This window comes from Vidua chalybeata, chromosome 21 (genome assembly GCF_026979565.1).
Source record: "Vidua chalybeata isolate OUT-0048 chromosome 21, bVidCha1 merged haplotype, whole genome shotgun sequence".
Lineage (NCBI taxonomy): Eukaryota > Metazoa > Chordata > Aves > Passeriformes > Viduidae > Vidua > Vidua chalybeata.
The window spans coordinates 2,476,361-2,503,055 of record NC_071550.1 but is presented as its reverse complement, the minus strand read 5'-3'; the positions used below and the strand labels follow the sequence as shown (position 1 = coordinate 2,503,055).

Here is a 26,695-nt window from a genome sequence, read left to right as displayed (position 1 = left end):
AAAGGACGGAGCTTCTCTCAAACCACCTACACGCAGTCTTTTATCAGAGCTTCAGTTTGAGAGAGCCTCGTCCCTGCTGAGAGGTACTTAGGGATGAAAGAGCTCTCCACCCAAAGGCTGCCCTGCTTTCATCTCTGCTCAGCGAGAAGACTCGTGAAGCTAAAACTTCTCCTTCTGTATAAATTATCACATCGATTTGGCCACCGAGTGATCTCACAGAAGGCCAGAATGGGTAAGACAGGAAGGGACCACAGTGGGTCCGGGAGTGCAAACTCCTGGTCCAGCAGGGTTATCCCAGGGCACAGGATCGTGTCCCGATGGCTCTGGAATATCTCCGGTGAGGGAGACTCCAAACCCTTCCTGGGCAACCTGTTCCTGTGCGTGGCCACTTGAGCGCTTTTCTAACACTTGGAGCTCGTTTGTCGCTCTCTGTTTCACGGATCGAATCAAACACCAAAGAACATTCTTCTTTAATAAAAATTTTATATATTCCGTATTTTGCAACGCTCAGGGCACACGGGGACTCCTTGCTCCCCTCAGGGACACCGGACGGTCCCTGCTTCCCTGAGGGACACGGACAGTCCCGTCAGGGACACGGACATTCCCCGCTCCCCTCAGGGGACACGGGACGGTTCCGGATCCCCTCAGAGGACACGGGACGGTCCCCTCAGGAGCACGGACAATCCCGGCTCCTCCAAGGAACGCGGGACGCTCGCCGCTCCGCTCAGGGACGCGGGCCGGACCCCACTGCCCTCAGGCCGTGCCGCCATGGCCGGCGCGTTGCTATGGCGCGGCCCCGCCCCGCCCCTCTCCGCGCGTCCCAACATGGCGGCGGCGGGCGGGGGCCGGCGGGCGCTGCTCCCGCTCCCGGTGCCGCTCCCGGTGCCGCTCCCGGTGCCGCTCCTGCTGCTGCTGGCGGCCACCGCCACGGCGCGGCTGTACCGGCCCGGGCACGACCCGCTGACCGTGCTGACGGCCGGCTCCGTGCGGCCGGCGCTGCTCAACTCCTCGGTCGCCTGGGTGGTGCAGTTCTACAGCTCGTCCTGCGGCCACTGCATCGCCTTCGCGCCCACCTGGCGAGCGCTGGCGGGGGACGTCAAAGGTGAGGCTCGGAGCGGGTCAGGGCACACGGCCCCGCCGGCCCGGCCGCTGTACCGCGGCCCTTTGCGGCCTCCCGCCGTGCCCGGAGCCGGTGCAGGGCCGCGGCGGTGCCCCGAGGGGCGCTGGGCTGGGGGACCGCGGGGCCTCGGTCACTGTGTCCCTGTGGGCCATGCCACGTGTGCCCGGGGGTTGTGTGAGCCGTGGTGCCTTGGCGTGGGAGCATCACCCTCATCCCCTGCTCTGGAGGTGTTTTGGTGTGTGAGCATCACCCTCATCCCCTGCTCTGGAGGTGTTTTGGTGTGTGAGCATCACCCTCATCCCCTGCTCTGGTGTGTGAGCATCATCCTCATCCCCTGCTCTGGTGTGTGAGCATCATCCTCATCACCTGCTCTGGTGTGTGAGCATCATCCTCATCCCCTGCTCTGGTGTGTGAGCATCATCCTCATCCCCTGCTCTGGTGTGTGAGCATCACCCACATCCCCTGCTTTAGTGTGTGAGCATCACCCACATCATCCTCATCCCCTGCTTTAGTGTGTGAGCGTCACCCACATCACCCTCATCCCCTGCTTTAGTGTGTGAGCATCACCCACATCATCCTCATCCCCTGCTTTAGTGTGTGAGCATCACCCACATCACCCTCATCCCCTGCTCTGGAGTGTGAGCATCACCCTCATCCCCTGCTCAGGTGCTGCCACACAGCCAAAATAGCACATGGGACAGAGCAAGGGTTGGATGGTGGAAGCACATCTCCAAATTAAAGGTTTTGAAGGAATCCAGGCGTAAAGCATTACCTTGCACGCACACAGCAGTGTGGTTTGCATGTAAGTGGCCCTGTGAACTCTTGAAGGCACGATGTTTATCTTCGAAATGTTTTATAAAGAGAGCAGCTTGTTTCAGAGGATGAACAAAAAATACTGTGGTACTGGAGAGGCTGTGCAAACACTTGATGTATATCTTGCAAATTCAGTGTAGCGTGGGTGGGCTCAAAGGGGGAAAAGGACCACCAGAAATACAAAAATTAAGCAAAGTGAGAACCAGGTTTTCAGATTTATCAATTGGTGACTTTAAAAGTAATGCTGGCATCTACAGCTTATGCTGAGGGACCTGCCTTGCTGTCTCTTAGCCTGCTCAGTTTTTTTGGCAGGTGCTGAAGAGTTTTACACTATTTGCAGAGGCTATGTAAGGAAACAAACAGGCCCCTGAGGTATCAATTAAAGTTCAGTACTTCTGCTGGGGAGGAAATCTGAGATCAGATTTGTAGGAAATGTTATGCCTAATATAGCAGTGAAAAGGCTTTTAAACTACTCTTAATTCCCATTTCACCCAGGAGATGTTTCCAGGATGGATACAGCAGTTTTAATGCACTCATGGTTTCACTTTGAGAGGAACTGACGAGCTCTGAGAAGCGTTAACAGCTCACATGAAATGTAGGTGAAGTATTAGGTGTACATTTAGATCTATGGACATGGAAACCCACCCTAAAATAGGTCCATCACACGCTGAGGAATTGTGATTGGTGAGCAAAAACTCAAAAGCAGAGAAACACAGAACTGTCATGGTTTTCAGAGCACTTCAAATGCTCCTTACTTGCATGAAGGGTTTGTTTATAAACCAGTAACTTTCTTCTGTTTCATTTGCATAAGTTTATGTAACATTTTCTCTCCTGCTTTAATCTGCTTGTGGCCAAAATAATATTAGATCTTCTCCTTCTTTGAAGTAACAAGGAGGTCTTTGAGCACAGCAGTGGAGAGCATGAAGAGCCCAAACTGGCCAGAGCTTTGGTCAAAATAAGACAAGGATTTAGATAGGATTACAGCAGAGTGATACCTTTGTAACTTGTAAAGACTTCTTCAATTACATATTTTCTTTCTCACCTGCAGATGCTGTTATGCACTTGTATCACTGCAATCAGTTAAAGGTCTCTCTCCTTTAATCCATTGAGTTTTCATGAAAACTTTCATTTAGAAAGTGGATTTTGAATGTTTGTGGACATTGGCACAACCAGCAAATGCTATTGGCTTTTGGTGTTGTCAGCCAAATGCTTCCATTTTCAAGTTGGATGAATGGATTTTAGGAGACTGAGAACAGTCACACTTTTCATTGGTAATTTCATCAAAGAAACCAAACCCAAAATATTTTGCCCACTTAATCTGTCTCAACATTTCTTTTCCAAAAATACTCATCTGTTGGATATTAAAGAACATCCTTGAGGATGCAGATTGTACATTAGGGAACTCCTAGATCACTGGGATTATGTTTGCTGATTTGGTGTCCAAACAAAATCCAGTTAAATTGGTGCACCAGCTGTGTCCAAAAAGGCCCGTGCTAATAGACCTAATTTTAATTTAGTTTCTAATTTGTTAAATCTTGGCAATACTACCATTGCAGACTTCACAGCAGAACATAATCCTCCTGAAAAATAGGATCAGTGCTTGCTTTTGTGTAATTTATGTTTTTATTTTGCTACTCCCTCTCAGAACAGTCTTTGAGCTCAATCAGTGCTGCTGCTTTCCTGATCACACATTTTATTTTATTACAGCAGTGGCCAAAGTGGCCATTAGAGTTAATTATCATTTTTCTGTCTAAAAGATGATTAAGTCCATCCAACAAAATATCCACAGGCTGGAATTACATGTAGTAACAAACCTTTGGAAATCCCACATAGGACAACCTGTGAATTATACACAGAATCAATTCACTCCTCAGGATTTGGAGTAACTGTCCAGATTTAGCAGGTTTTGTTTCAAATCCAGCAGTAATGACTTCCTGCTAGAAACTGTTCTTTGAACACATTTGGTGGGGAACTGCAGTCACCTTGTTCAGGAAACAGCCAAGTGTCAAAACAGACAACTCTCAAGTAGCTGTGAGAGAGAGGTGCCTGTGATGAGCCTTTTACCTCCCTGACTGAAACTTCCTGATGGAAAACACCCAGGTTTATGGAAAGGAAGTGAATTCCTTGAAATTCACTGCTCGATGCTTGGTGGCATTTCTCACGTGGGAGGTTTGACCCACCTGCAGGATTCCAGTTTGTCCAACACAGCCCTGTCATTCACTGCAGCTTGTTTAGCATAAACAGAGATTGTGTTGGTTAATGCATCCCTCGTCTGCCTCTTTCCCATCGCTTGTGAGTCAGTATTTCAAAACCACTTATGCTAATTTAAAATTAATCAGCATTTTAAAAAAAGCCAGCCCAGGCTGCAGTGCTGCAGTAACTCCAGAGTGTCGGCTGTGCACTCCAGCAACTCTGGCATCCCTTGGAAAGGGAAAGCTCCGTTTCCAGCAGCAGGAATGCTAAGCAGCACATCCCAGCTGGTGCTCTTTAACCCGAGTGTTTAACTGGGCTGGGACTGCTTTGTTGTGCGGGGTTATTTGCATTGTGTTCAGAGAGCTCCCATTCATGGCGTGGAGGAGGATCCAGACAGGTGGAAAAAGGAGGAGGAGTGGTGAAAGTTGAATGAAGGAGATAACCAGAAGCCAAACTTTTCTTTTGTATTTTGCATTTTATTTGATGAAATGGGCTGTTGTGTCCTTTGTGCTGCTGTGAATGGGTGCCCATCTGCTCCAGTGTGTTTGAGGGCTCTCCTGGTGCCCGCTCAGCTCTTGGCATGTTCAGCACAAACCTCTCCATCAGCTGCCCTGGCCTCCTCCAAACACGAGTAAAGGTCAAGCTAAATTTCACAGACCAGAACTCTCCACCAGCTCTTGAACTTGATGAAGCTTTCATGCTCTTTGCTGTAAAAGCAGGTTTAATTTTAGTGCTTTTTAAATTTTATTGGGAATTGTGGGGGACCTTCAAATTCTGCCCACGGCTGGTTTGATTTAACTTTGCTTTAAAAAGGAACTGTCTAAGGATTGTCTTGGAGTGGTTCTTCCTTAAAGTGATTGCTGCAGCAGAGCCTGGCTCAAAAAGATAAATTCCCAGCAAAAAAAAAGAAGGAAAAAGCTGTAAGTTAGTTGAAAGCTTTTATTGAAGTTATATAGGCATATTATGGAAATCCTTGAACTCTCGTGATTATTGATATAAAGGAAAGAGTGATGGTCAAAGTCAGCTATTAAACACTCTGCTTAAACCTCAGGTATTTTTGGGGGTATAAATAATGTATTTCTGAACAATACTGTCAGATAAACACAGCTTTCAGCAGACACTACATGAGCTAGTGTTGTGTGTAATTCTGAGGCCTCTCAGAAAACTGTAAGTTGGAGAAAAAGCAGCTTGTTAAAAAAGCTGTAATACAAGATACAATAAATTTATGAGTTTGTAATTGACAGCCATGTGGATGACTAATTGTTGGATGAATTTTCTGCAGTTATATACATTCTGCATGCTCTATTTTATGAGCACAGCTAATAGAAAAAGCTGAGGAATTCAATTCAGTTCCTTGCAAGTGTTGGATTGGCCCTGATTTCATCTTGCTGGATTCACCACTGGAGCTGCTGCATTGTGTGCTGAGATTCCTCTTGTTCAGGTGCATGGAAAACACTGCTGCAGCCAAGAAAAACAGGGAGGTTTTAGTTATTTTAAAAATCAGTAGATTGTATTACACTGGGGGATGGAAATGAATGGCAAATGAGAATCGACCCAGGGCTGGATTTTTATGCCACTGGAATCTCAGAGTCCTGTTGCTGCTTTCCATGGGAAGCAAGGTAATTCATCAGCTGGGATCCGTGGTCACTCCTGCTGAAAATTGAAAGCTATCTTTGTTTGCAGACTGGGAATCTGCAATTAGAGTTGGAGTGCTGGACTGTGGGGAAGAAGGGAACTATGAGACGTGCAAAGAATATGGGATTCACTACTACCCAACTCTTAGGGTAAGTGCAGAACATCCTGCCTTAGGCAAATGATGCATGTTTTCTAGTAACTAAACTAACAATAACTCATTGTTCTGTAGCTGGAGTTTTGCTTTGCTGAGAAAACTGCAGAGTTGATAAAAGATTCATTTGAGGGGGTTTTGCTGAATGCAAGAGCTGATGCAGCTGTTTTGAGCAGTAATTCAGTTCTGAATCTGAAAAATTCTTACTGAAAGAAGATATTCTGTAAAGTACCATGTTATCACATGTATATAACCCCTAGTTTCAATAGATTTATTAGATAATAACCATTTGTATAAATATTTTTCAAATTTAGATGTTACAGGATAATGATTTTACTTTTGGTGTGTGAAAGTAAAGGGAACACATTGAAATTGCCTCATGAAAACAGCTTATTGCATGACCAATTAAAAATTTACCCTTGATAGATCCTTCACTATTTTTGTGGTTAATTTCATATTTTTCATAATAGAATGCTTAAACTGCCTTTTGAAGAGAATGCTGTGTTAGCCAAAAGTATCTGCCATTGTTCATTTTTAAGTGTAAATGCAGTTTTTACCTTCTCAGTCAGTCTGAATTAATCACATTTTTAAGTGTGAGCAGAATGTGGTGGATGGAGAGCGTTGAATAAACTGTTTGTGATGGCAGGAGAGGGAACAGGAAACATTTCAGTGTAGGATTTGTGATCTTTTACCCTGATAGTAAAACAAATATTTTTATTTTCTTCTGCTCTCCAAAGTTTTAGGTGTAAATCCTCTTTATTAAACACAGAATCTGTTCCATTTCTTTTTTTTTTTTGGTAGCAGAAGGCAGCCAAGCTCCCTTAGATCTCCTGTTTAACCACTGGAGGGAGTTGGGAAAATGTGAACAGTGTTCCAAGTACACACACAGTTGGTAGCACTGATTTGGTGATCAGTTCATTTGTGTTTGGGTTAATGTTTGCAGTGCAGGATCAATACACACCATTGAATTATGCATTAAGGTATTTTTCCTCTTGCCCTCAGGTAGGTAAAAAACAGGTTTTTTGAACTCTTAAGCTAAGAGGGAAAACAATCTCCTGAGCAGATAAATAAAAATGTTTTGTAGTTAGAGCTGTGAAAGTAAAAAACTCTTGAAAGCAGTTTTTGTTCTTAAACTGGGCTTTTTTGTCTGATACAGTGACTTTTCTTTTCTCCCACACAGTACTTCAAAGCATTTACAAAGCAGTTCACAACTGGAGAGAATTACCAAGGTAAGAACATTTTACTGTGAGAAATTCCCAGAGCAGTTCTCCTGTCAGCCAGGGCTGTGTCACACAACAAGCAAAATCCCCTTGCCTGTCAATTCCTTTGGGCAGGGATGGGGTGGACACTAAATAGCTCTTTAAGACAGAATATTTCAAGTACTCTACAAAGTGTTAATCAGAATTTTAAGCAGGCAAAACATTTCTCCAAGAAACATTTCTTTTTTTTTTTTTTTTTAATGTAGCTCTTAATTGTCACAAATTGTTAATTTTTAGCAATTAACAATGGCTTGTTAATTTTTTAATCCCTCTTTTTCCCCACCACACTCCTCATCAGCACGAGATCCAATTTGCTCAACCCTGACTTTTGATCCCTCAGCCACTTTCCAGGCATCCTGAGGTGCACTGGGAGAGCCCCTATTCAGATGGTGACTCCCTGAAAATAGGCTTATCCCAGGGTTTGTCAGGATCACAGCTTGAGGTGGTTTGTCTGGGACAAAAGTAATGTTGTCCCTTTCCATGGATGAACATTTAAAAGGCCAGAGGTCAGAGGAGAGACCACCTGCACCATTAACCCTTCCTGTACAAGAGAACCTTAGTTTTACCTCTTGGGCATTTCAAGTATTTTTTGCTTTTTAATGTGGTTCTTTTAAAGCAAATAAAATATTCTCACACTTCAGTTATTTTCTCCTCTTGTTCCATGGCTGTGTGGCCTATTTGGTAGGAATTACATACCGTGGCTGACTTTAATTTGTGGTTATTATCCTGCTGAAGTTGCCCACAGCAACTTCTGTGAAAATGTTCACACTGAGAATCAATCATTGTTTGAAGAGAAAATCAGCAAGGCAGGCAGATGGATACATTTGGAAAAGTCTTGAGGTTTTATTAATTTTAGGGTGGGATGACAGCTTTTAAATATGATCTCACAGCAACATTGAAATGAAATCCTACAACAAAATCCTTAGTTCCTTTTCTTCAGCCAAATAGTATGCTGAGTTTTAAGTCTGAACTTAAAGCAAAAACCTGACCCAGAAAAGCATGCACAGCAAACCTTTATGTGAGTCATTTTTTCCCAGTTTTCTGAAGGTTGTGTCTTTTTGGAACCTGTTCCCAGCAGGAGCAGATCGAGAGCTGCAAACACTTCGTCAGATGATGATTGACTTCCTCCAGAACCATTCCCAGGAGCTGAGACCTCCTGCTTGCCCACCACTGGATCCAGTGTTGTAAGTTCCTTGTTTTCAAATGTAGCTGCTCTCTGTTTACTCAGTTAATTAAATAAACTGCAGAAGATTAAAAATACTGTAAAAGTTTGGGGATTTTTTAATACTGGTTCTGCTATGAGATTGTAAAAGGAAATTCCACGAGTAACAGTGGAATATTGCATTCTGTGCTAAATTGCTTTTCTTTTCCTCAAAGGTCCAGTGATCTCCCATCTCTTTTTGACAAGAACAGCCACCACTACACAGCCATTGTGTTTGAGAGCAACAGCTCCTACGTGGGCCGAGAGGTAACGTGGGACTTGTGAGGGACAGAGGGGCTGTGAATGGATGCCACCATAAACCAGCTGGGTTTGAGCTTATTTAGCCAAGCAACAGCTCCCTGAATGCAGCACTAGAGCAGGTCACACATGTTTGGGGGATCATAAAACCCAGGGATTTGACAGGGCTGTGGTGTTCACTCACGCAGAGGAACTTGCTTACAACAGAAAGTAATGTCATATTAACTTCTTCCATTCTTATTTTAGTAGAAGGTTAATTTATCAATTTAATTCTCAGCACAATTTTCTTTCAAGAATTTGAAAGATCACAACAAAAATATTGCCAGATTACATTATTGTTTTGTTACTATTAGAGAACCGTTTTTAGCACTCATTCTTCTGGACAATAGTTTGTAATAATCTAAATTCTCCAGTTCCCTTTCTTCACATATAAATTTTGGGAAATTAAGATGGTAGCATCAAATTATTTACCCAGTTCAGAAACACAGAGGAAGTGGAAGTCTTTAGGTTTTGCTTCCCAATAAAATATTTGATTGGGCATCATTTCCCCACCCAATTAGACTGTTGTTAGCTCAGACAACTGTTACTTCTCCTGCTAAGATCTAGGATAAGTGAAGAAAAAAAAATGCATAATTATCCAAGCATAATCTGTGTGGAAGCATCCAGTGTCTGCAAAATGTTTCTAATTAGATTTGATGCTGAGGTGGCCCAGTGTCATGAGTGGAGGAGGTTGTGCTGCCAAGAGTGGGAATCACTTTGGGATCAGGATGCTTCCAGGCATTTGTTCTCTGGGAGCTGCTGTGGTGATGCAGGTGAGCATTACTGAAGAAATATGAAGGTTATAAAGTTCCTCAGCTTTTTATCACACTGTTTATTATCTACAGTTAGAGGGGAAGACATTTGATTAACACAAAGTGGAGTCTGCTTTCAGGATAAAAAATGTTTGTTAGTGTTATGTAGTATTTGAGCTTTATAGAATAGTTTAGTGAAAGAGAAAATAGCATTGTTTTCATGTTTACAACACATGACAAAATGGACAAACCTTCCCATACTGCTGAACAAAAGGAGGAAAAGACCAGAATAGACCAAGAAAAAATAAAATTAAAAAAAGGAAGATAGGAGTAATAATTTCTGGAGAAGAGTAAATCTTCTTTAAGTGAAATTGTTCGTGTGCACAGAGCAGCCATGGCTGCACTTCCTGCAAACAGCTTAATGATGCCCTTAAAGAATGATGCACTTCACCTGTTTATGTGTCTTGTCCTGCAAGATTGGATGTTCCTTGAACAATGTATAATTCATGGCATCCTCTCATTACCCAGGTTATCTTAGACTTGGTCCAGTATGAAAACATTGTGGTGAGGAGAGCGTTGAATTTTGATAAACCTTTCCTGGAGAAACTGGGGGTCACCTCAGTCCCCTCATGCTACCTGATACAGCCCAATGGCAGCCATGGATTAATTAACAAGTAAGTAATTATCTGTCAGAGGGTTATGGGGAGGTTCACTTAACTTATAAAAATGTCTTTGATGTCCTGACACCTCACCAATACATTGTACTGCCTGAACTTGTGTGTTCCCTGTATTATCAATAAAAGACCTAATACTGCTTTTACTTATCACTGTTGCCTATTTATAGCTTCAGTTTATTACTATGATACTTCTGAAAGGAATAAAACTTTGGAATAAAAGTGGAAAAAATAAATAAAGCATCAAAGTTCTTAAAAAAACCCATTTCTTGTGTAACATGAACTGACATTTGGATAATCATTATTTGTTCTTATTTTGAATGGAATTTCACACCCCTAATCCAAGTGATTTGTTTTTCATAAATTGAACATTATTTCTTTTCACTTTTTATCAAAACAGGCCATGCTGCACTAGGAAGTAAAACATAAACCAAAGTGAATAGCTTATTTTATAAATACAGTTATTTGCTTTGGCCATTCACTTAGTCTGAGATTAAAAGTGATCTTTGTCCCTTTGCAGTTTGAAGCCTCTACGGTCTTTCTTTTCTTCATATTTAAAGTCACTGCCAGGTGTAAGGAAAAAACTCCTTTTGCCACTGCAGCTGCCTGCTCCAGAAAACAAAGAGGAGAGCACAGAAATCAAGGTGTGGAAAGAGTTTGATAAGTAAGTGATGCCCTTGATTTTTATAAATTTAGTTATTAAGAATTACCTGCAGCCTTTTCCTGCTGCGTGGGAAGCTGTGCTGTAATTTATTATAAAATCCTAGTGCAGTTCCATATTTTACTTCATTTCACTCCGTTCAGTTCAGTTGTGAGCAGCTTTTCAAACAATTCACAGGTGAAATTACTGAGGTATTTTGGTTTTAGCAGCAAATGTCTGCACTGCTCTGGAAGGAATGGTTTTACCAGAAGTGTTGTGAAACATTCAATTGCCTTGAAAATATCAAGGACTTATCAACCACTACCTGAAAGAAGTGATCAGTGTCCCTGAAAAAATACATGGTGAAATACCAAGCTGTAACATTTCTGTAAGAAATTCTCTCTGTGCAACAGTGAAACAGTGCCCACTGAAAAGGGCTTGTCAAATGCAAGTATAATAGAAAATAATAAAGTCAGTGTAAAAGATGTTTATCACCCCAAATCCTCTGAGGTTTATCTTCACCCTCTTTCCCTCTTTGAGAGAAGGATGCAAAGCCTTTGCAGAGAGATAATCCCTCAGCATCTTTAGATGGAAAAGATGTGGGACTGAGTGCTTTAATATAATACTTATTTTCCTTTCATGGACACTATTAGTGTCATCTTCTTTCAGTGACTATTATAAAATACTTTATATGGAACATTCAGTTAGCAAAACAACTTAGTTAAATTGAGCTGCTTTCCAGAAAGGCAAAATCTTGTTGACATGAATCTCCACTCCAAGTATCTTCTAAATAGGATCCTTTTGGAGAACCTCCTGCATTCATGTGGATGTCTCTTTATTTAAGAAACTTGAAGCAGAATTTTGCTGGTTTTTATAACTTAAGTGAGTACTTCATTAATTAAGGAGATAAATTCAGAATAAGTCTGTGGCTTAAATTAAATTATAGATATAGTATGTATGATTATAGATGATTCTGTCTTTTAATATGTTCTTTCCTGCATGTTATTTATGAGGTGGGAGCAGCCAGTTTTTTCAATGATTGTTTTTTAATTCTGTTTTTTAATAACAATAGTGCTGCTGAATTCTTACAAGAAGTATGAACTCTGTGAACCTGTGTGTGTTCAGTTCCATTGCTCTGTCTCACACTGCCTGAAAAGCATTGAAAGCTGGGGCTGTGTGCCTGATGCATTTGTACTTTGTAAAGCAAGTTTAGTTATGAAGATATTTGGTTGTGAGAAGGGACTTGGAGAATGTTTTATTTGGTTTATATGGTTTACTTGTACGTGTCAGAACTCTTAAGAGCTGCTGTGTTTTAACTGGGGAGGTAAAGGACCTGCAGCAAAACTGCTGCAGTTGGGAGAGGATTTCTAATTGAGTCCTTTCCAACACTGACATTTTCAGTCTTGTTTGCACCCCTGCCCTGTGCAGAATCTCCTGTTGTTCAGAGCATGTCCTGTTTCTGTTTGTGGTCAGCCCAGCAGAGAAGCTGTAATTTCCTTACACCAGGGCTGTAATTTCATTACAAGGTAAAGCTGGCTGGGAGGCAAAATTTCAGTCAAATATAAAAAAAAAAAAAAACTTTCTCGTGTGTGGTTGTGCCTCAGTTGTCCAAACTCTGCCTGTGCCACTCAGGCTGGGCAGGACTCTGCAATCACTGTGGGGTGGCCAGTGCTGGGGGAGGGGGCTTTAATGACACCTCCTCTCATCAATTTTACCTCTGAGAGTGGTGGGGAAAGGAGAGGCAGGAGGCTGCCAGAGCCCCCCAGGATTGATGTGTGTTCCAGGTCCCGGCTCTACATGGCTGACCTTGAGTCAGGATTGCATTTCCTGCTCCGGGTGGAGCTGGCCACGCACAAGGCACTCGAGGGAGCTGAGCTAAAAACCTTCAAGGACTTTGTCACCATCTCTGCCAAGGTAGGCACTTCTGGGCTGTGATTATTTGTGAAGATAAAGTGACTCCACCAGAAAATTTATCGTGGGATGTAAGTCTCTCAAAATGACTTGCACAGTGTTTGAGTGTGTGCATCCTCAGTAGCTTAAAAAAGAGTTTGCTGGGTTTATTTAAAGGCTATTTTTGAGGTATTGTTTGCTGTTCTGACATACTTACAGGGTTAAAATGCAATTTAATTTCACCTTAGGGGGCTCAAAATTAAATAAAGCTTAAGTAGTCTGCAACATATTGAACAAACACTGTAAATATAGTCCATTTATCAGATTTTCAGGATAAGTAGCTATTGTTACTCAGTGGGATTAAACCAACCTTTGTTTTTCATTCTTGACTTTTGGATTTCATTAATGCATACTTGGCAAATGCTGTTCTTTTTAGAGATGTTAGTAGCTTCTGTCTGAATTTTGAATATAATTGTGGTACTGATTTTGATTAAATAGGTATTCAAAATAACTGAGCTATTGAATATAATTGAATATTTAAAATTAAAAATGCTTATGTGTTACATTTGCATGAAAAGAAAATACATGTCATGTAATGTGATATGACTTGAAAAAATTTTAAATTATTTTGCTTTATAATGCCAGCTTCCTGAAATGACCAATATATTTTTATTTTTACTCAGTGTGTAGCTAACACTATGATTTATTTTTAACAAGTGAATTAATAACTCTTAAGGGAATAATAAGGCCTATATGAACCATTCCCAAATATCTGGGTTTATCTGAAAATCAGACAGACAGTTCCTTACCCAGCCAGCTCCCCCCTGCAGCCATCAGAGGTCAGAAATCTCCAGCTGGCCTCATTTCTTTAAGAAAGTGTGGTGGTAATCTTTCCATCATATTATCCCTAAAGCATCCTCTGTCCTTCCCTATGGTTCCTGATGTCATTTGATTCCCTGGCTGTTGATGATAAATGAGGAATGTTCTCTTTTAGGTGCCTGCTCATCTCCACCTCCCCTGTGCTACCAGGGGTTGCTATTCTTTATTTGCTTTTTTTTTTTTTTTTTTTTGGTCATGTAACAATTTCCTCGTTTCTCTCATTCATATTTTCAGGTGTTTCTGTTAGGAAATTTTTTGTATTCTTCTCCTGTTTATAGTGATGGTCAATCCAAAGGCACAGAGATCTCTGATTCCTTGGGGAATTTTCATGACTGAAATCCTGCTCCCTCTGGAAGGGTCCTAAAGAATGGCAGATACTTGACTTAATTCTGTAATAATTCCAACCCTTATTAAACAGAACAGCATTTCTGCTGTAAAATAATGGCCTTACCACTGATTTACAGTTCCTCACACTCATCTGCCAGGCTGTGGCTCCTGTAAGTTCTGGGTTAAGGAAGTCCCTGATTCCAGATCACTTTGGAAATCACTGTTAGACATGAAATAAAGATGTTATTCTGGATAACAACTCCTAAACTTACAGAAATCTGAATAAAAAGAACTAATTTTTGTGATTGATCTTCCAAAAATGAGAAGGATTTCAGCCTCTCTGTTTCACTGAGGTGTTTTACTCTGTTTTGAGCAACATTCTGAACTGAATTATCTAATGTGAAATCCTGGATAATGTCAAGTTGTTCTGTAGCATTCCTGCCTGCTTAATTTTTAACATTTTGCACAAAAAAACTTGTTGAATTTTGTAAGCAAAAGCTGGTGTGAGGTGGCTTTTTACTGAAAGCAGAACAAGTAATTAATTTGCTCCTCAGAAAAACAAAATGAAGCATTTTACAGATGGCAAAGACGTTTGGATAAAACCAAAAGCGTCTTGTTGCTAATGAGATCTGTGCTTGAAAATGTTTTCTTCCTTGTTTTTTTTTTTTATTTTTCTCAGCTTTTTCCTGGCCGTCAGCCCGTGGTGAAGTTGTTAGAGACCTTGCAGGAGTGGCTGGTGAGCCTTCCATTAGACAAAATCCCTTATGATGCTATCCTGGATCTGGTCAACAACAAAATGCGGGTAAGCTGTTCCCAGTTCCAGCATAAAACAGGGCATTAGGAAAGGATAAGATTCTCTATCAATCTAAGACATCACTTACTGCTGCTCCCCCAGTCATAATGGAGTTATAAGAAGGTTAACATGAAAATAAAGTGAAATCATTAGCAGGAAAAAACAACCCACATCCCCACAAAGAAATTGAAATGAGAGAATTGAAACACGCAATCCTGGCTGGGTTTTATAATGAGCAAGCAATATTTGTTCCCTAATGTCATCCCCAGGGATGCAAGATGCCCAGAGGATATTTCTGATTTTGCTGTGCCTGCTGTCAGCAGGATTCTCTTGAAGGTTAGAGTTTAAGTGATGGGAAATTTACCCACTGAAATGTGCATTATTCCTGAAGAGTTTCCCCAAATTACTCTCTAATTTCCCTGCTGGAATCCTATCCCACTTTGGCAAAGCCCTGTCATAGGGTTGTCTTTGCTCAGAACTTCACAATTTCTTCCCTATTTCTGTCTGAAATTTGAAAGCCTCCTGTGTGTTTTAGGAAGAGGAGAGAGAAATCTCAGAAACTAAAATCTTGCACTGCATTTCAGGTGCAATGAATAAGGAGTGGGTTTGTTCCAAGAAGAAATAATATGGAATTTTACAGCCAGTTAAGGCTTTACACTGTAAATCATGTAAACCTTGTGGAGTAGTAGGGAAATTTGGATCTGCCCAGAGAAGCTGGAGCTCTGGCAGTGTACAGGAATATTTTTGTGTGTTGTGTTCTCAAAAAAAAAAAAAAAAAAAAAAAAAACTTCACAGGTTAAACACTTTGTGTGCTCTGTCAGACTGATTTTCGTAGGTTTGATGTCAATGACTGAACAATCTGTATCTTGTCCAACAGGGATGAGTTTTATGATGATGCTTCAGAGTATCTGAGACATGAGGATTTTTGTTTGCCTGAAGCATGAACTGATTAACAAGTGCAGAAAGTCATTTAATGTTCTTTACCCTGGATCACCTCAATTCCATGTGGGATCAGCAGTGCTGCCACACTCAGTGGGATATTTAGGCCCCAGAGCAGCACATACCTTAAATACATCTCTTCTTTTTGCAGATTTCTGGGATATTTCTCCCCAGGAAAGTCCAGTGGGTTGGCTGCCAGGGCAGCAGACCAGAGCTGAGGGGCTACAGCTGCTCCCTCTGGAAGCTGTTCCATACCCTCACTGTTCAGGCTGCACTGAGCCCAAAAGCTTTGGTAAACACAGGTGAGCAGCAAATATTTTTTGGTGTATAAATCCTCAGGGAATCAGTTTTGTGGAGGAGAGTGGCTGCAAGGCTGCACCAGCAGGGGTCAGAGCTTGGCTGCAGCAGGAAGGTTTGGAAATGTGCTAAATGAAGTGTGTGGCCCTAAAGCTGCAAGTAATAAAGCAGAAAAAAAAGGGAAAAAATAAAAAGAGAATTTCAAACAAAGAAATTTTGAGCTCCCTGAAAAGGGATGAAAATTATTCAGGTTACCTGAGGTTGCACTGGGAATTAAATTTGAGGAAAATGAGGTTTTACCATACAGCTCAGTAGCTGTAAAAGATGTAGAGCCATTAGCTGATCCTTCTGTAATGTTATTTCTTAAATACTGAATGTTACGATTTCTGGTTTATTTTTTTTCAGCTGAATGTACCTGTCATTAATCCCTGCAGTGATTTACAACTTTGCCAGCACTCTGTAAAATTGCTCATTTTTAGACTTGCAGCATCTTGTGAAGCTGAGTGTTAATATTCTAGTGGTGATTCCTGTTTAAGAAACATGCTGGTTATAAAATCTATTCTCCTCCCCCAATGAAAATAGAATCACTGATGCTAAAAGTTGGGTTTTTATTCTTGCCAGGACAGTGCTTTGTTTGGTTACAGTTCTATTTAGTTTTCATTTAAAACCTTTTAAATGTCTTTTCCAAGGAATATGGGAATTCTACATGGACATCATAAAACCCAGAAATTTTCAATTTACCAGTTGTTGACTGTATGTTTAAAAGGATTTTATTATTTCACATTACATCCATGCATTTGTCAAGCATTATTTGCAGTCAGAGTGAAAATCCTTCAAATCTGAACAATTCTCCTGCAGAACAGGCATTTTTTGATAGCAAGTCATTCTGTTGTTGGCTTTTGTTTCTCTGTTTTGTTTGTTGTTCATGGGGCAGTAGATTGAATTTCTTCAATTTAGTGCATTCCCTGCCCAGTGAGTTTGAGGGGTTTGTGCTGGATGATTTTGAGCTGTTCAGCACGATCCTGCATAACTTAAATTTCCCCTCTTAGTTCCAAAATGTTCTGATTAAATCTAAAAAAAAATTCTTAATATTTAACTACACAAAATTGCCCCTCAAACTGTGTATTTCAGGCATGAGCCTGAAGTTAAAAAATACATTTTAGAACCTGAGAACTCTTTGGCACAGTTAACCCTGGCTGTAAATCGGGCCAGATATGTGATGATCACTTCTTATGGTGAAAGAATTGGGTCAGTCTGAGACTGTGGGATTATGTCTTGGGAGGTTTTCCTCTCCTTATTGCTTGTTTAAATCCCATCTACTAAAAAGCATGATGCACTCCCTAATCCTTCCCACCACAGGTAGGGTTTTATGGTTCTTGTCCACTTTAAAGATTAGGGTTACCCTGAATTGCAGTAGTTTGGGAGGAAAGAGAAAAGGAGGATTACACAATGATACATGGCAGATGTTAATAGAAGATTCATCTCGGGGCTGATAAAAGAAAAACAAACAAAATGAGCCATTTTGCAATTGTGTTCTTTCTGAAGCAGATGTATTTTTCTTGCTCGTCCCCTCTGCTCGAGGGCCTGGCACTCTGGGTGAACTCCCTGTGGCTTTCTTGATAAAATTATTTTATTGGGTTATGTTTGATGCATTTTCATGCTGAATGGGGAAATCTGAACCTGCAGTGGGAGTAGCAGGAGGGATCCAAAGGAACTCAGGACAGAGCTGCTCACAGCCAAGGATGTGTAAAAATCATCGTAGAAATCATTTCCTGAGCACATGTCATGACAAGAAATGTGGTTTTAGGTAACAGGATGTGCTGGTGTGAATAAGACAGGCTTGTGGGTTTTATAATAAATTATCTGGCATTTTTTAAATCTATTGCTGAATTTGACAGATTTCCCCACAAAATGAATTTTCAGGGGTGTACCATTGCACAGGAGAACAGATAAAATTAAATTTGTGTGTGAATCTCTTGTTTCTCCACAAAGAGATAATTTGCTGGTTGTGTTTGTTATTGTTGTTTTTCCTAAATACATATTTCAGTATAAATGGTAAAACTGTTCTGCCTGAAATTCGTTTTAACTTCCAAAATAATTTTCCAGCCTTTCTTTTAATGCAGTAATTTAATCTGCTTTAATCTCATAGCTTTTATTTATACATGTCTGTTCAATCACAGATATTGAATGGCTGAGGAGAAATCAGGGGTTTTTTAGGATTTCTTTTGGGCTTTAAAGACTTCTTTTTGCTGCTGTGTTTAAGAATATCCTGTTGTTGTCCTAAATAAAGGTGTTGATGACAATCTTTATGTATTTCCCATATCTGTAACAGATGACTGCTCTGATAGTTTGAGCAGGTTTTGTTGTTTTGTTTTTTTTTTTTTTCCAAGAAAACAAAGCAATAGTAAATTACTCATGGTGTTCAGCAGCAGGAGTCTGTAATTTGATCAATCTGCACCATAAAATGTGTTTAATTTGACAAGTGTGTGCTCGTGGTAACACACAGGACATTTTAAAATACATTTTGACATAATTTACTGGGTCAATTAAGCATGAATCAGAAATTCTGTGCGACAGAGATGAAACCATTAGGATTTCAACAAATTATATCAGGTTTTCAAGGCACTTAGAGATGTAAGGAGCTACCTGCTGACACAAGAAAGGCCACAAAGTTCTCAGCCTGTGCAGGCCTCATCTTCCTGCTGAATTCATTATTCTTTTGCATTTAGTGTGAATGTTATAAAAAGAATCACGTGTTTGTGTTTATTTTAGGAGGAATTCCTGATTTATTCTCCAAAGTGTTGCTCAGCAGTTGCTCTGTGCATTCAGAGCCTGCCAAAAAAGCCATGGAATTAATAACTCTTAATGAGATTGTGGTGCTCTCTAATTCCTCAGAATTGTGGAGTAACAAACAGCCCTCACAGGCACCCTGTGCAGGACTCACCAGAGGGGGTTTGACTCTTGATTTTTCAGTAGTAAAATCACCATAACTTCAGTGCCTGGGCATGAATATGGAGGTGAATGCATAATATAAACATTCATTTAGTTAGTGGGCAAGAGCTTGGAGAAAGTCCCTAATTCCCCAGGAGTTGTGACATACAGAAAGTGTGTATTTAGCATATTTTAACAATTTCACAATGTCCTCTGATAAAAATCATGTCTGGTTTTCATTAACTAAGTTTGGTGTTCCCCTCAATTTTTAAGATACTCTGAAAGGAGAAATTTTGCTGTAGAGACCACTTGACTTTTGTTTGATTGTGGTGTTCAGGGTAGCTTTGGGCACAGCTGTACAGACTAAATATGTTGTGTGTGTTGGTACAAACAGCCAGTGTAAATTGCAAAAGTGATTCATTTCAGATCAGGTGTCAATTCTGTGGAACAAGAATGGAGCAACTTTTCCTTTCCTTCTCCCCCCTTTCAATTTCCTGCTATTGGAGCTGTGTCTGTCCTTTGTCTTGTAGGTCTTGAGGACAACCCCCAAATTGTGCTGCAGGTCATGAGGAGATACATCCAGCACTTCTTTGGATGCAAGGCTTGTGCTCAGCACTTTGAGGAGATGGCCAAAGAATCCATGGATTCTGTGAAAAGCTTGGACCAGGCTGTTCTGTGGCTCTGGGAGAAGCACAACGTGGTGAACAACAGGCTGGCAGGTAGGGGAGAGAAACTCCTGAGCCAGAGCTGGTAGAGAGTGAGAAACATCATTCTCACAGCTGGTTTCTTCTGAGATTTCACCTGTTGCTTGGTGAGGCTCTTCCTGGAGCACAAATCAAAGGAGCAATTCAGCTGCTTAGCAGTGGATAAAAAATAATTACATTTCTTTCTGTAGCAGTTTAGTGTTAAAACCTGCCTTTGTTTTGTTTTGGAAAATGATGGCAATTGAGCAAGAGGCTTCCTCAGGATAAAAGAGCCTCAACTCTTGGCTGATCAGCATCTGAATAAAAATAAAATTACTGTATAAAGGAAATCTGTGCCCCCTCCAGATCCCTGTGTTTTCAGTTGAAAGTGCTGTTAAAATACTGGTTGTGTTTAATCCATTCTGTTATGGAGGTATCAAGTAACTAAAGCACTAAAGAAAATTGGTTTCTCTTTGCACTAAATCCCTGTCTGCTGTTATGGATCTGGGTAATGCAGCATTAGTTACAATTTCAATATGCTACATTGTGTTCATATTATGCTCCTGCTGCATTCCCAAGATTTATGAAGAATTAAATACTGTTGTGAGTACAAACAGTTTGCCTCCTTTCTCTGAGGAGAAAAAAAAAAAGTAAATAATAAGAGATTAAATAAAAACATTCTCTAATTTTGGTTCCTCTAACAGGCAACTCCTGTGGACTTGGAGTTGCCAAGTGGTGGAGCAATGCACTTATTTAGAACATTAAGGTATTGGAAAACTCACATGGATATTGATTTAGGTGATGCAGCAGCCAGCTAAAATAGCCTTTTAGTAAGAAGTATAAACACACTGGAATAAATAATAATGTTAAATTATGCTTTTTCAGTTTGCTAAAATTTCTCTGTGGGACAGTGATATATTTTCATCCTTAAAAGCTGTGTCTGTATTTGTGGTGCTATGTGAGAAATGGTGTTTGGTCAATGAAAACACCTTGGGGTGGGGGTCAGGAGGTGCCTGGATGTGGCTCTGCCCTATTGAATTATTCCCTGTTCTTTTGGAATGCACAGGATTTACAGCATTTCCCTCTTTGGCAGGAAAACATAAAGTACAGGGAGTTTTCTCTTTGTAACCTTGCTGTAACACATTTTGTTTCTGCATTTTTTATTGAAACAAATTGATTGCTGGGTGATCTTTAGGATAAAAAAGCCAATTTGCTCTTTTGCTCATAAATATCAAGGAGACAAATATTTTTAAATGACTTTTGAATCCCTATTTTACCCAAAATCATGGGGAAGTTTCCTGCTTTTAAAAAGAATAAAAATAATAAAATGAGAATAAAATGCAAAATGATTGTTTCTAGAGTATTTTAAGTGCTAGTGTACTAATCAGGTTAATAAATTAGGGGTTTTACCAGGTGAAGATTTTTTTCTAAAAATTATCTCCATTCACATTTTGAAATATTGGTTTTTAGAGCAAAGTGTGAGACCAGCTGCAGCGTTCAACTCAGAAACGTGGCCAGAGCTGTGAGCATCTGAAATGTTGAAATCAGATCTAATCCAAGACAGTGTTATGTATTTAAAGACTTATTTTTTAGCTGAAAAATACGTCTTAAACCTGAACGTGGCTTTTAAAATACTGCCAATGTTTGTTCTGGTAATGGTGCAGAGCTGTGGAAAAGCAAGCTTGGGATGGAATGATTCACAACCCAGAAACATGAAAATATCTGTGTGTCTGGCCTTGGAGCTGCTCTTGCAAACCAGGCAGAAAACAGGGATTAAGGAGTGAAAAGAGCAGTTTGTTTTGCACCATAATTCAGGTTAACCCTGCAGGGCCCAGACTGTTGGGTGTTCCTGCCTTCTGGAAGCAGCAATTGCAGGATTTGGGGTTGGGATTGAAATGCTGCAGCTTTTACTGTGAGAAAAGGGAAATACTTGTGAGTTAGTGTTTGTATTTTGACATGTTTGGAGTCGGGATTGATGAGAAAAGTTTCAAAATTTGTGATTGTCTTTGTTTAATTCCATTATTGTGCTGTGGCTTTTTATGCCAACCTCACTGAAAGTGGAAAACACTCCCTGGGCAGTGTCTGATGGTGCAGCTTTCCCAGTTCTTTCTTCCTGACTTTTTCCCATTTATATTTTTCTCCTCCCAATTAGGTGATTTGACTGAAGATCCAAAATTCCCCAAAGTTCAGTGGCCAACTCCAGACATTTGTCCTGCATGTCATGAAGAAATCAAAGGGCTGCACAGCTGGAATGAAGCCCAAGTGCTGCAATTCCTGAAGTCCCACTACAGCAGTGAAAATATTCTCTATAAATACACCGAGAGCCAGACTGACCCCGGTGACAACGAGCAGGGAGACACGAGGGAGGTGAAAGACAAAAACCTGCTGAAGAACTCGGTGGGAAATGGAGAAAACAAGCTCCAGGATAAGGAGAACACAGGAGATCAGGGCTCCAAGGTGTTCCAGAAGCCAATGGGAAATCCTGGAGCTGTCCAAGGTAGCGGCAAAAGCGCAGCTGCATCCGTCAACCTCAAAGGGACCAGGCAGGCTGTGTCCTTCCTGGGGATTGGATTTTCCAACCTAGACATGAGTCTGTGTGTCATCCTCTATGTGGCATCATCCTTGTTTTTAATGATCATGTACTTTTTTTTCCGGGTGAGGTCCAAGCGCTGGAAAGTGAAGGCTCACCGTTCCTCGGTGTAGGAGTTCTCGCTGCACGTGGCTGTTGGGTCCCAGACACAGCTTTAATATTTATGATCAGGGATTTTATATGCAGTATTCCTTGGGTCAGGCCCCTTTCTTCCCGAGGCATTTCCCAGGTGTTCAGCTGAACAGGTGGAGCTGGCCTTGAGATCCCCAGGCTTTGCCCAAGGCCACGTCAATGTCCTCGCACGGGAGCGTTGCATTTGGCAGTTAAGATTTTTCCATGACTTCCCACCAACATCCTTTACTCATTTCCAGAGCAAACATTGCATTATGCAATCTGCTGTGCCTGCTGGAGAAGGAAATTGGATATTGTTTTGTGTATTTTCAAGTCAGGTGTTATTTTTTTTTTTAATTCATCCAGAGTTGATTTCACCTTCCCAAGTGCTGAATGGTACCTTGGCTGCTTCACTGGGAGAAGCAGGAATTCTGATGTTTCTTTTCAGGAAACATGAGTTCTCTTCTGATTAAATCAATTCTAAACCTCTGTGACTTTCTGAAATATTATTTACATATTTAAAGTAGGAAGCATTTCATGTTCAAATCATTCATCCATTCTCTGGTGCGTTCCAGACGAGGATATGTGTGTGTCATCACTAGGATGAGAGTTTTGGGGCACAATTAGCAGCCTGAATCTGATTGCTAAGTAATTATGGTGTTATCCAGGTGGAAACCAATCCTGATGAACTCTAGGAAAGGAAAACAATGTTTTTAGTGAAGGACAGCAAGATTTGTGTTATTGTGGCAGAACAGATTGGAAAATCTAGAAATACTGAGTTTCTTCTGTTGAATTTCCCCATCACAAGAGAGTAATTAACACTTCCCTTGGTATTTCCACACAGAGCTGCCCCATTCTGGGATGTCCAGTTCCCTCTACAGCTCAGTGTGGGGTCCTTGGAGCAGCAGTGAGAAGAAATCCTGAAAACATTACAAAATCATCCTTGGGAGTAGGAGGTGCTGTGATCCTGGCTGGGGGGGATAATTCACGTCCTGGATAGTGAAGTTTATAATCCTATCCAATGTAATTGAGCATGTTCTAGTTATCCATTACCTAATCTTTAGTTAATCCTAATAGGTTTTGGCCTCAATGTTTTCTCGTGGCAGTGAGTTCTCCAGATTAATTATGTTATATAAAAAGGCTTTTCCTTTCAATTCTACATTTGCAACTTTTAATTTAATTGAAGGTTTGCTGGCTCCTCTGTTACATGAGAAGGAATAAGGAGTCCCTGCCCAATTCCCTGGATTTATACCATTGGTGTGTCCTCCTCTAATTTCCCTCAGAAGCCCCAGCAGAGAAAGTTTGAAGCCTGGCAACAAAAAAGCACAGAAACTCCACAGGGTTATTTTTTTTATAATCAAATATTGGCTGTTCACAAAATGGAGTGTTTCTGACGGGTCAGTGCAGCATCCAGTTGGAAAGACAGAACTGAGCTGCAAAGATTCACTGTCCCTTGTAGCTGAAATTTATCACAGTAACACCCACAGAGAGGAACAACTTTCAGGGGCTGCTGTGAACGTGTCAGAGGAAGAAATCTCAGTTCTCAGGACCCTGTCAGTCCAAGATTCCTGCAGAGGGGCTGGGTCTGTGCCCTTGAAGGACCCTCAGAATTCCAGAGTTCTGGCAGAAGGAACCATCCTGGGTCTTTCCTCTTTAGGAATTTGTGACTCCCATCCTTAGAGCTGCTGGGCTTGGATTTCAAACCCCCTGCAAGCACAAGGGTGATGGTGAGCTGTGGGGAAGGGGGTCCAGGCTCATCAGGGCCCTTTGGTTTGGGCTGGAATCCAGTGAGAGATCCCAGGGCTCATTCAGAGGAAAACCTGGAGATTCCACACTGACTTTTGAAAATCCGGTAACTTTGGGGTGTTCTCAGCCCTCCAGCAAGGACACTTAGCTTTAAAAGAAAATCCAAACACCAGGAAAACCTAACCCAGCACAGCAATGTTGAGCTAGTTCATCCCTGCTGTCAGTATTGCACATTCTCAAGTTGAAATTCAGTCATTAGTTGTTTAGAATTCTAACAAGAATAGACCTGGTTTCATAAGCTTTGATTCATTCTGCTCATTTTCATCTGCACATGAAAGCAAAAGGCCTTGGGGGTTTGTAGGGATGGTTTTGCCATGAAAAAACAGCAAATGTGGGTTTGGAATAAAGTTTGGGGGTTTTGCTACACACATTTAGCTTCCACATTGCTGCAACCCTGCTGCAAACACAACAAAATGAATCAATACTCAAACTTCAGTGGCTTTTTTTTTTGTCTCTTCAGACTATAAAAGTATGAAATTAATGAAATTAGGATGTTGCTTGTCCATGTTGGTGCTCCAGCTCTTGCCAGTGAGCCAGCCAAGGCTTTCACTTCAATGTCCTCATCTGGGAAGGTTTTCTTGACTTTGAATTCACTTGAGCAAATCTTGGTTTGCTTGGGTTTATTTTTGTCTTTCTAATGACAAATTGTACCATTTTATGTCTCTGTAACAATAGTCTGTGCTGGGGCATGGGGGATGCTGCCAGGAAAGTGTTTCTGGTTCAGAAAATTGTCTCCAAGCCCCACATCCTGAACCTTGGAGGGTTTATTTGTGTGGTGTGTTGTCCACAGAGGTTCCTGCAATGCCACTTCCCTGTGGGAATCGTGCTGTGCTGGGGGCAGTCACTTGGCCCTTTGTAATTCATGGAGCTTTCTTTGCTCTCAGGATGTTTTCAAATAGGAAATATTAAAATAAAAAGAATAGATTGTGCCAGGAGAGACTAAGGCTGCAAGTGCTAAAGAAACCCCATGAAGTTATTAGTGAGAACTCCTAATTTTCTGTATCAAGCAGTGCATCCACCCTGCTGTTCCTGCACAGAGCTGGATGGGAACAAAAGTCCCAGGTGTGGTGTTGCACATGAGGCGTTGAAAATAGTGACAATACCATTTCAGTAATTTAAATGTTCTATTTATTTGACGTTAATAACTTGACATTTCCAAGTCTGTTCTGGTTGGGTTGGGTTTTTACTGTCTCATTCCCCTCTTGGAAGGAAAAGTGACTGTTTTGTACTAAATTGTAAACTAATGTGCTTGTTTAAAATAAACTGCAAACGTTTGGGCAAAGTGGATGCGTTTTGGCTCTTTACCTGTGTTTGCAAATTGTTTTGAGCTGAGCTTTATTGCCAGGACAGCTCATGAACATGTCCATGACAAACCAGATCCATCATCTTGGGGAGGTGCATTTTTAAGCCCAGACTTCTCAGGAGCTGCTGAGGAATCTGAATGAGGGAAGAAAAAAAATAAACCAGGAATAAATAAACGTTTGAGTGGGTTGGTTTTTATTAATGGTTGTTTTTTATTAATTGCAGAAGCCCAAGTGAGGAAGACCATGGGCAGGTCTGGGCACAGGAGGGGGTGTGCAGGGAGAGATCAGCACAAGGCCTTTTGTGGGGTCCTGGGCATCACAGCATGAGAGACCACGGGGCTGGCGGGTGCCACTGCTGGTCCTGAGTGGGACACAGCCCCTGCCCTCTGTCCTGAGTGGGACACAGCCCCTGTTCTCTGTCCTGAGTGGGACACAGCCCCTGCCCTCTGTCCTGAGTGGGACACAGCCCCTGCCCCCTGTCCTGAGTGGGACACAGCCCCTGCCCTCTGTCCTGAGTGGGACACAGCCCCTGCCCTCTGTCCTGAGTGGGACACAGCCCCTGCCCTCTGTCCTGAGTGGGACACAGCCCCTGCCCTCGCTCCTGAGTGGGACACAGCCCCTGCCCCCTGTCCTGAGTGGGACACAGCCCCTGCCCTCTGTCCTGAGTGGGACACAGCCCCTGCCCTCTGTCCTGAGTGGGACACAGCCCCTGCCCTCGCTCCTGAGTGGGACACAGCCCCTGCCCCCTGTCCTGAGTGGGACACAGCCCCTGCCCTCTGTCCTGAGTGGGACACAGCCCCTGCCCTCTGTCCTGAGTGGGACACAGCCCCTGCCCTCTGTCCTGAGTGGGACACAGCCCCTGCCCTCTGTCCTGAGTGGGACACAGCCCCTGCCCTCTGTCCTGAGTGGGACACAGCCCCTGCCCTCTGTCCTGAGTGGGACACAGCCCCTGCCCTCACTCCTGAGTGGGACACAGCCCCTGCCCTCGCTCCTGAGTGGGACACAGCCCCTGCCCTCTGTCCTGAGTGGGACACAGCCCCTGCCCTCTGTCCTGAGTGGGACACAGCCCCTGCCCTCACTCCTGAGTGGGACACAGCCCCTGCCCTCGCTCCTGCCCGGCCACAGCTGCCCCACCCCTGTCCCGTGCCCGGGGGAACCGGCACCACCACACCCGGGTTTGCTTAAAGTGCTTCCTTAGAGGCTCAGACTAAAAATCCACTTAAAAACCGAGCTTAGGAGGGACCGTGTGGGTCATCAGCTGCCCCCAGAAGATGTTCATGGCCCTGGGGAGGGGCAGGTGCTGGTGGCACCCGGTGTCACTGCAGCACGGTACTGGCCACACCCGGACCCCAACTCCCGCCTGGCGCTCCCGGGTGTTTTATTTGGGGACCCCAATCCTGGTCCCCAAAG

General features: G+C 42.2%; 1 protein-coding gene across 4 annotated transcripts; it reads left to right on the top strand.

Moving 5' to 3' along the window:
* Positions 1 to 481: 481 nt before the first annotated feature.
* Positions 482 to 25,268, top strand: QSOX2 (quiescin sulfhydryl oxidase 2). Of its 4 annotated transcripts, XM_053962395.1 has the most exons (13): positions 482 to 1,102; positions 5,810 to 5,910; positions 7,093 to 7,141; positions 8,247 to 8,355; positions 8,549 to 8,639; positions 9,950 to 10,095; positions 10,616 to 10,759; positions 12,520 to 12,649; positions 14,511 to 14,633; positions 15,715 to 15,865; positions 19,322 to 19,510; positions 21,627 to 21,971; positions 23,020 to 25,268. In XM_053962395.1, the coding sequence occupies exons 1-13, from the start codon at positions 769 to 771 to the stop codon at positions 23,097 to 23,099; spliced, it is 1,992 nt and encodes a 663-aa protein (XP_053818370.1). In that variant the 5' UTR covers positions 482 to 768; the 3' UTR covers positions 23,100 to 25,268. The 4 variants fall into 4 exon arrangements, with proteins under 4 accessions (XP_053818370.1, XP_053818369.1, XP_053818368.1 ...); XM_053962394.1 differs by having other exon boundaries at positions 483 to 1,102; positions 8,250 to 8,355; positions 21,627 to 25,268; XM_053962393.1 differs by having other exon boundaries at positions 483 to 1,102; positions 21,627 to 25,268.
* The last annotated feature ends 1,427 nt before the right edge of the window (positions 25,269 to 26,695 follow it).